The following is a 10,000-nucleotide window of genomic DNA, read 5'->3' as shown; positions in this document are numbered from 1 at the left end:
CCAGGGTGGTGAAGAAGGCATCCCGGCGGCACTGAGCCCTCAGTGCTGCCCCCAGTGGACGCCGCAACCATGACGTCGCACGGCAAGCAGAAGAAGGGGGGTCTGGCGGAGTATGAGAACCAGATCAAAGGTAAGGAGAATAATAAGTTCAACAAAGACGCTTTTGCACACCTCTGTAGTTGGGCAGGTGGGACGTAGGATATTATCCCAGAGGGGTTGTCATTCAAGTGTAATGAAATCCCGCGCACTGTCCATTCCACCGACAAACTTTAATACAACTTTTTGTCTTCAGGTAAAGTAGTAAAGGAGAATATTAAGGCCTTATTGTGGCTCTAATGGTAAGGGCACTGGCCAGCTACACCGGCGACCCGGGTTCGATTCCGGCCCAGGCCATTTGCAGATCCTTCCCTGTCTTTCTCTTTCTCTCAAGACTCGTTTCCTGTCTTTCTCTCGCTAATATCCCATCACAACATAATAAAGGAAAGAAAGGGAAGGAGAACATGAAGGGGAGAGGAGTAGAGAGGAGAAGGGGCAGGTTAAGGCACCACCAGCCTAGCCTGGGCAAATGCCGACTGTTGACTCTGTCAAACAGTCTGGCGAAAGCTAAGAGGAATCCGTCTCCGTGGAGGGTGGGAGATGGTCTGATCTTACTCTGCCATTTAAATTCATTGGGGTTCCCGAATTGAAACCCATATTGTGCTTTATTAGCATGACTGTTACGATATAGTGTCGCAAAAGCATACAAATAACAAAATAGAAGTGTGAACAGTGTTACCTTAACCAATCAGTAACAGACTTTGCGGGTGAGTTCTGTGTCACCACTCTCAACTGTTTGCTGATTGGCTAAACAGAGAGCGAACTGAGTTAGGAGGGTTTCGCCATACTAGGTGCAGAGCCAAAATCTTTGGGTGGAGTACGTAGGATGGCGTCGCCAGGCTACCACCTGCCTGTCCAGCCCCCACTTTGATCTTTCTTTTTGTCATCCGTCTCTTCTCATCAGATGACTCATCCCATCTCTCTCTCTCTCTCTCTCTCTCTCTCTCTCTCTCTCTCTCTCTCTCTCTTTCTCTCCCCATGTGCCCCTTTCTTCTTTCCAGACCCCATTCTTTGCCGGGTCGATTAACCTCAATGTACTCCATCTTTTTCACATTATGTTCCCCTCTCCCTGGCACTTTATTATGTCTACCCTCTCTATCTCCGTCTCTGTTTCCCCTCTCTGTGTTTTTTTTTCTATTTTGTCACCTTTCCTCTCCACTTCTCTCTCTCTCTCTGCCGGTGTCTGATGCAATGTCTGTCTCCTCTTTCTCTCTCCCTTCATTTGTCTTCCTACCTCTTTGACACTAGGTGTTTTTTCTTTTTCTTTACTTTCCTCTCTCCCGACTACCCTCTCTGTTTATCTCCCTCCCTTCATCAATGTCTCTTCCTCTTCTTATTTCCATTAGTCTCTGTCCCTCCTCTCTCTCTCTCTCCTTCTCTTCGTCTCTTTTACCTCACTCGCTTCCAAGCCAGCTCTTTCCCTCCCTCCCTCCCTCTCTCCCTCTTGCTCTGTCTCTTCTTCTCTCTCCACCCGTCTATCTCTCCCACTGTGCGTGCCTTTCTCTCGCCATCTCCCAATCTCCATCCATCTCTCTGCCTCTATGTTGTGTGTGTATGGTGGGTGTGCCTGCCTGCCTGCCTGCCTGCCTGCCTTGCTGCCTGCCTTGCTGCCTGCCCGCCTGCCTGCCTGCCTTGCTGCCTGCCCGCCTGCCTGCCTGCCTGCCTTGCTGCCTGCCCGCCTGCCCGCCCGCCTGCCTGCCTGGCTAGCTGGCTGTCTGGCATGGCGTTAGTGCCCTGCGTGGAGGGCTGTGCTGGGCGGTATGGCTGTAGCTGTGGTCGTGGCGTGCCGAGTGGCCTGTGCGCGAGTATTTATAGCCAGTATTAGTGATGCTGTCTCCCCTCATCCAATCAGAGCGGCGCCTCAGGCTGTGAAGGGGCAGAGGGGCGAGCGAGGCAGCCAAACAAAAGGGGAGAGGGAGCGGTCAGCCACTAATGTGCTTTTCCTGCACCGCTGCCGCCGACATTACCACTCTCTCTCTCTCTTTCTCCCTCTCTGTCCATCTTTCTCTTTCTCTTTTTTGGCACTATCGTTCTCCCTCATCTTTTCTCTCCGTATGTCTTCTCCTCTCTCAGTCTTGTTTACTTATTTTCTATCTCTCTTTCCTGCACTCTCTCTCTTTCAGTATCTCTCTCACTCTTTATTTCTCTCTCGTCTCTTTCTCTACATGTGTCTTTTGCTTTCTCTCTGTCTTGTTTACTCATTTTCCAGCTCTCTCGCCATCTAATTTACAATCATCCTCTCTTACCGACTCTCCTCTCTGTCTCTGTCTCTGTTTCTTTTCCTCCTTTGCACCCCCCACCCCACCCCATAAACCCCTTCTATATCTTCCCGTCTTCCGTTCTCCCGTTTCCCGATGTGTTCAGTCCTTTGCCTGTTTCAATTTCAGTGCCTCGCTCACACAAACACAATTAGCTGGAGACCGCCCATGCTGCGTTTGATGCAACATTGAATTTCACATTTCAAAGTCAGTGTGAGCAACCTGCCTGTTCTGAGTTTTTTTTTGGTGTAGCAATCCCACAGCAATGAAAGTGCAACACTTGGTATTTGTCATCAGAGGCGGTGGTCTGATTAGCTGTAGTTCTGCCTTGAGCCGATAGAAACAACTCTCTGGCTCTGGCTCAGGCTTTGGCCAGTAGTACACAGGCGCCCATTGATCCCACTGCCAAGAACTACCTGTCTATGGGAGCCTTTGACAGACCAAGCTCCTTCTCACACCTTCAACACAGTAAGCTTTGCAGTGTTAATGAATTCAAGACTTGTTGAGTGGAATTGTACACTCATCTCATAGCACTCTAAGTGTTGAATTAAGTCTGCAAAGTGAAGTGTGTGTTTGCATGACAGTCAGGGTAAAAGACAGTTACTTCTCTCATACTGATCTATTGCCATCCCTCTGTCTCTGCAAGCCCTCCTCTCTATTCATCCATAGATCATACTCCATGTTCATATATTGTGTGAGCTTAGAGGGAAAGCACAAGGTAATGCCTACTAACTTAAAGTAAGCTTAAAACTCAACATAGTTTTGGTTTTGACCGCTGTGGACTGCTGTGTCAAGGTTGAGTGATGGCTGCAAAGTCTGATTTGTGTTATACTTAGCAGCATCCAACAATCTTCCATGAGCCATGGTATCATGGTATATAGCAGTGTTTCCCAACCTTTTTTGTCTCGCGTACCCCCTAAGCCTCTTAGTTGTGCCATGAGTACCCCCTAATTCATGTTCTATATCGCTTTCTCTGTCCTGATGTGACTGCTCCATATATTTGTTATAATAATAACATATTTCCAAGTACCCCCTGCAGTGTTCTCGCGTACCACTAGTGGTACACGTACCCCTGGTTGGGAAACACTGGTATATAGACATACAGCACAACATTGCATGCACAGACGCAGCTGGCAGAGTATAAAACAAGCTTTTCAGTCCATTGTAGGGCTGTAGCAATACACTCAACTCACAATTTGGTCCGTATCACGATTTTTGTCTTACGGTTCGATACACCCAAGATTTTTTTTAAAGCATATTCTTAAATTAATTAATTTGCTTTTTGCTTTTGTTTTCTGGACTGAAGGGTAACAGAACTTTGACTGGGTGTATCACGATCCTGCCTTCTTGTATCACAATAAAGTATCGTGACTCTGCGTATCACGATTTCTCAGTTCGATACAATATCGTTACAGCCCTAGTCCATTGCCATTTCAACTGCACCCAAATTTAAGCTGTCACAGAGGCCTGTGTGAGAATGTCCCACCATAAGAGAATACCGTATTTCACTAATTCAGTAAAAGCCAGCAGCTTTGCCAGGCTGTTCCTGAAATGAATGAGCCATCATGCACTCCGGGTCCTTTCATGCCCGTCTAATCAAGCCCAGCCCGTCCTTGGAAATAGAATAAGAGGAACCAAAACTGCACAGTTAAGACCGAAAGTCTCGCCGACATTAGCTCACTGACTGATTGGCATCAACGAAACGAAAGTCTAAAAAGAGCAGACGTTTCAATGCAGCTGCTTTTTTTCCACTTAGCGCTCATCATCCTGACTGAGTGGCCTGGAAGTGGTCCTCCCTGCTGCCTTGTGGACGGGAGCGGTTTTGACGCGCACAGTAAAGTGGTCCTCTGCTCTGCCTTCGGGTCGTGGTGCGGGCGGATTGTTTGCTTGGCCCCTGTGGCTGCCGCAGTCGTTTGGTGCTTTAGAGGGTGTCTTGAGTTCAGCTGAGTTCAGTTGTGGTGGACATGTTGCGCTGGGGGGGAGGCAGTGTGTGTGTGTGTGTGTGTGTGTGTGTGTGTGTGTGTGTGTGTGTGTGTGTGTGTGTGTGTGTGTGTGTGTGTGTGTGTGTGTGTGTGTGTGTGTGTGTGTGTGTGTGTGTGTGTGTGTGTGTGTGTGTGTGTGTGTGTGTGTGCAACCCACCTGCAAGCACGTGTTTCATTTACGGATCACTCAGCCTCTCTTCTCCACCCATTCCCTCTGTCTGAATGGTTAGTGTCTATGCTGTTGTGTTTCTGCTCTCTGTTCTGTCTGTGCTTTTTTGTGTCTCTCTCTGCACCCATCTGTCTGATTTTTTCAGTTTTTTTCTTTTTCATTTTTTCCTCTAATCTATCTGGCGGTGCATCTGTCTTTTTCGCTTTCTGTTATCTATCCGCCTGCCTGCCTCGTGTACTGTACTTGCTTTGCTCAACTTGCTTTGTTGTCTCTGCCTGAATAGAGCAAGCGCTGCTTGCATGAGACTATCCATTCTACACCCTGAGAGAAACTGGACTCAAAGCCATTTCCAAGTTCAGTTTTCGAATCAATAGTTTACTTACTAGTGCTCCTATTTGCGATACATAATCCCACATCTATAAATAATAATAAAAAACCATGCATTAAAAAAACCTTGTAAAGCAGGCCTTAACCATTTACATTGGCCTACATTGCTTTAAAGTATTGCAGCACACTGCCAATAGCAATTATTTAATATTCCAAACTGTGCATAAAATGTAGCCTAATAAATACTCAAATCAACCGCCATTTGCCACACAATTTGTTTTTACAGTGTAGGCCTAAATTAACAGAGGGTGCTAGCAGTGAAGGGATGAAGCTGTTTTATTTGTCTTGATACTGTTTTCCAAGAGTTAACAACAATGTGGTATAAATACACAGACTGATCAAGTTTCTCCTCTCCTCTCCTCTCCTCTCCTCTCCTCTCCTCTCCTCTCATTGTTCTCCTCTCCTCTCATTGTTCTCCTCTCCTCTCATTGTTTCCTCTCCTCTCCTCTCCTCTCCTCTCCTCTCCCCATTCTCCTCTCCTCTCCCCATTCTCTTCTCTTCTCTTCTCCTCTCCTCTCCTCTCCTCTCCTCTCCTCTCCGTTCCACTCATCTGCTTCTCCTCTCCCCATTCTCCTCTCCTCTCCTCTCCCTATTCTCCTCTCCTCTCCTCTCCTCTCCTCTCCTCTCCTCTCCTCTCCTCTCCTCTCCTCTCCTCTCCTCTCCTCCTCTCTCTCTCCTCCTCTCCTCTCCTCTCCTCCTCTCCTCTCTCCTCCCCTCTCCTCTCTCCTCTCCTCTCCTCTCCTCTCCTCTCCTCTCCTCTCTCCTCTCCTCTCCTCTCCTCTCATCTCCCTCTCCTCTCCTCTCCCTCTCCCTTCCTCTCCTCTCCTCTCCTCTCCTCTCCTCTCCTCTCTCCTCTCCTCTCCTCTCCTCTCCTTGTTCTCCTCTCCTCTCCTCCTCCTCCTCCTCCTCCTCCTCTCCTCTCCTCCTCAGAGCTGCGAGGTCAGCTGTCGGAGCAGATGAAGGTGCTGGATGCTCAGCTGGAGCAGAAGACTCAGCAGCTGCAGGACCTGAGCGACTACCTGCGCCGCCGAGCCGAGATCGAGGCCGAGTACGCACGCTCACTAGACAAGCTCGCCGAGAGGTTCACACTCAAGACCAAGAGGTGAGAGATGGGGGAGAGAAAGAAAGAAAGAAAGAAAGAAAGAAAGAAAGAAAGAAAGAAAGAAAGAAAGAAAGAAAGAAAGAAAGAAAGAAAGAAAGAAAGAAAGAAAGAAATATTTAAGCACTAGAAATTAAGGAAGGAGTTGGTATGATAAGTACAGGGACAATCAATAGTCTTGGTGAAAAGAGAGACTGAAAAGGCACCAAGTAGTTTCACTAAGAGAATAACAAAAGACCAAGAAGACTGGGAGACTTGATATGTGATATAGGCTGTAGAAGTAATACAAGTAATGACAGAGGAGAACTTGGAGAAGAGAGGAGAGCGAAGCAAAAAAAATAAAAATGAAGAATTCATAACTCAGATGAAAGAGAATGGGGGAACAGAGGAGAACCACAGAGAAAAAAAAAATCTAGCCAGAAACAGAAGGAAGATATGAGAACATGTGAACATGGCAACGCATAATATGGGCAGAACGGAGAGAAGAGAGGGAAGAATAGAGAGGAGGGGTTCTGAGAGTACAAGTAATAGTAGAAGGAAGTGGCGAGGAGCTAAGGAAAGATTTGGAGAGAGGCAGAACCACAGAAAAAAAAAACATCTTGGAAGAAACCGAAGGATGATAGGACAACATGTGAATATGAGATCATGATAGTGGCGAACATAGAGAAGTGGGGAAAAGAAAGAGTATGAAGAGTATGAAGGGGTGAAGGAGTAGGAGGGAAGTGGGAAAAGGGGCTGAGTGAGGAGGAGAGATTTGGAGAGTGGGAAAGGCGCTGAGGGCAGTGGAGAGATGAGAGCAAGAGCAGGAACATGAATATGGGTCAAGCTGGCAGTCAGGGTGAAGGCAATAATCAGATAAGCAGCTGGATATGAAATTGGAGTTGGAGGCACAGTGGAGCATGGCAGCGCGGTAATAGGAGAGAGTTTAGGAAATTAAAAGCGTGTGTATTCACTGTATGTGGCTGCCTGTGTGTGAGAAAATGACAGTCACTTTGTCAGTTAGTACAATTTTTAGTCAGCCAGTCACTTAGATTAGTTTAGGTTAGTTTCATAAGTCAATTAGTCAATTAGTTACTTACTTTATGTTCAAATTTTACTGTACTTATTTGTATATACATAGCTAGTTAGAGACTTGTTTAGTTAGGTTGTTAGTAAGTTAGTAAGCGTGTTATGTCTAATGTCTAATGTCTCAGAAGCTCAGTCAGGCCAGAATGGTGCTGACTCTTTTGGTCACAAGCACTCTGATTTTCGGCATGAACACTTCAGTCGGTTCAAGCTTAGGCCCAAGAACCGGCACCAGGACGCAGTTCTATTGACCTCAAAACGGTGGAGGTGTCCCTGCACAGCTGCAGGAAGGAGCTTTTAGACTCATCAGTTGCTTCCATTGTTGCCAGATGTACGATAATTATCATATTTGTACCATAATTTTGTCAATTTTGACCCCTGTACGATGAAAAAAAACATGACGTACGATAATTTCAGAGTTGTCATTCAGCTCATTTCGATGCCGTGAAACAACAATTTGGGTCTTGTGCAATAATTTCCTCCCAAAAAGCCCCCCAAAACGACAATTTTGGTGTTTTGGAACTGCCCTGCGTACCCAAACACAGTGCGGAAAGTACGAACATTGGAACAGCCTCCCTGTCTTAGAGTGTGATCTTCTCCTGTGTCTGGCTGGCTGCAGGAAGGAGCATTCGGACCAGTGTTCTGTGGTGCAGTGCTGGTCAGTTCTGCTGACCCAGACCCGGCAGGAGAGTCGGGACCACAGCGCCCTGAGCGAGACCTGCTGCAACACCCTCACCCAGCGCCTCTCACACTGCATAGAGGACACACACCGCCTGGCCAAGAAGGTACACACACACACACACACACACACACACACACACACACACACACACACACACACACACACACACACACACACACACACACACCCTTACCCAACGCCTCTCACACTGCATAGAGGACACACACCGCCTGGCCAAGAAGGTACACACACACACACACACACACACACACACACACACACACACACACACACACACACACACACACACACACACACACACACACACACACACGCAAACACACACACACACTCAACCCCTTACCCAGCCGCCTCTCACACTGCATAGAGGACACACACCGCCTGGCCAAGAAGGTACACACACACACACACACACACACACACACACACACACACACACACACACACACACACACACACACACACACACACACACACACACACACACTCCCATTGCCTCCCATTGACACAGTGTAGAGAAGACACATAGCCTGTCCAATAAAGTGTGCACACACACAAAACCCCAGTGTCTGTAGAGATGCAGTGGAGACACTCAGTAAACACACACACTGCACTACCACCACATGCACGCATACACACTTGTGCTTTACATCTTGCATTATCAGGGCAGTCATGGGTAAGCGGTTTGAGCAGGGGTGGGGAACCTTTTTCATTCAAGGGGCCACTTCAAATTCATCCGAGGGCCGTGAAAGTCCTCAGAGGGCCGTATTATGAAGACAAACCAGGATTTCCCCCTGCACTTTAGGCCTATATTGAAAGCAGCCACCTTTAAAACAGACCCCATTTTCTCTAGGTCCCCTGAATATAACTTAATTGTATTGCAAATGTTTTTTCTAAGTTTCCTTCACAAAATATGTCATATTTCATGTGAAGCTGCATAACATTAAAATCATATCGGGGGCCGGATAAAACAACCTCAAGGGCCGCAAACGGCCCTGGAGACAGAGGTTCCCCACCCTGGGTTAGAGCGTCAGACTTGTAGCCCAAAGATTGCTGGTTGGACTCCTGATGCGTCAGGTTGGTGGGGGGAGTAATTAACCAGTGCTCTCCCCCATCCTCCTCCATGACTGAGGTACCCTGAGCATGGTACCATCCCACCACACTGCTCCCTTGGGGCGGCATTGGCCCTTGCACGGGTCAGGCCTAAATGCAATTTCGTTGTGTGCAGTGTGCAGTGAACACTTGTGTGCTCTTGAGTGCTGTGTCACAATAACAATGGGAGTTGGAGTTTCCCAGGTGGGCTTTCACAGCTTGCTGATGTTGTAATCTCTGCTGCACTTTAAGTGGGATGGGGGGGCTGGGGGGGTCAAGCACTGGTGTCACTTTTACCTCTTATTGCACTTAACTTGGAAACCTGCTGCTGCTAAGTATTATACCCCAAACACAATTTCATTGCCTTTTTTTGACAATGACAATACATTCTTGAATTGAATTGAATCTTGAATCTTGTGTATGTTTTCAAGATTTCAAGCACAATTTTGTTGCCTTTTTTTGACAATGACAATACATTCTTGAATTGAATCTTGAATCTTGAATCTTGTGTATGTTTTCAAGATTTCAAGCACAATTTCGTTGCCTTTTTTTGACAATGACAATACATTCTTGAATTGAATTGAATCTTGAATCTTGTGTGTGTTTTCAAGATTTCAAGCACAATTTCGTTGCCTTTTTTTGACAATGACAATAAATTCTTGAATTAAATTGAATCTTGAATCTTGTGTATGTTTTCAAGATTTCAAGCACAATTTCGTTGCCTTTTTTTGACAATGACAATAAATTCTTGAATTGAATCGTGAATCTTGAATCTTGTGTGTGTTTTCAAGATTTCAAGCACAATTTCGTTGCCTTTTTTTGACAATGACAATAAATTCTTGAATTGAATCGTGAATCTTGAATCTTGTGTGTGTTTTCAAGATTTCAAGCACAATTTCGTTGCCTTTTTTTGACAATGACAATAAATTCTTGAATTGAATTGAATTGAATCTTGAATCTTGTGTGTGTGTTAATGTGGTTGCAGAGTAAAGAGGTGGGGCTGCAGATGCAGGATGATCTCATGAGGGTCACCACAGAGCTGCAGACGGTGAGTACTGTAGCCGGGAACAACACAACACACACTATATAATACATATACAAACACACACATGCATTGACATGACTGACTTACACACACACACACACACA

The 10,000-nt window shown here is 46.5% G+C and overlaps 1 protein-coding gene across 4 annotated transcripts in view; it reads left to right on the top strand.

Moving 5' to 3' along the window:
• Nucleotides 1-10,000, top strand: part of arhgap4b (Rho GTPase activating protein 4b) — a 74,290-nt gene that overhangs the window by 15,844 nt on the left and 48,446 nt on the right. For 3 of the 4 annotated variants that reach the window (XM_063208097.1, XM_063208099.1, XM_063208096.1), the window contains exons 2-5: nucleotides 1-130; nucleotides 5,823-5,994; nucleotides 7,676-7,841; nucleotides 9,837-9,899. The exon at nucleotides 1-130 is cut by the window's left edge and continues 569 nt beyond it. In XM_063208097.1, coding sequence (XP_063064167.1) covers nucleotides 70-130; nucleotides 5,823-5,994; nucleotides 7,676-7,841; nucleotides 9,837-9,899 — 462 coding nt within the window. In that variant the 5' untranslated portion in view covers nucleotides 1-69. Of the gene's footprint in view, nucleotides 131-5,822; nucleotides 5,995-7,675; nucleotides 7,842-8,113; nucleotides 8,153-9,836; nucleotides 9,900-10,000 lie in introns of those variants that run through there. The other variant, XM_063208100.1, reaches the window with a different exon arrangement.

The sequence above is a fragment of the Engraulis encrasicolus genome, chromosome 10, assembly GCF_034702125.1.
Source record: "Engraulis encrasicolus isolate BLACKSEA-1 chromosome 10, IST_EnEncr_1.0, whole genome shotgun sequence".
NCBI lineage: Eukaryota > Metazoa > Chordata > Actinopteri > Clupeiformes > Engraulidae > Engraulis > Engraulis encrasicolus.
This window is presented reverse-complemented; position numbering and strand designations above follow the sequence as displayed.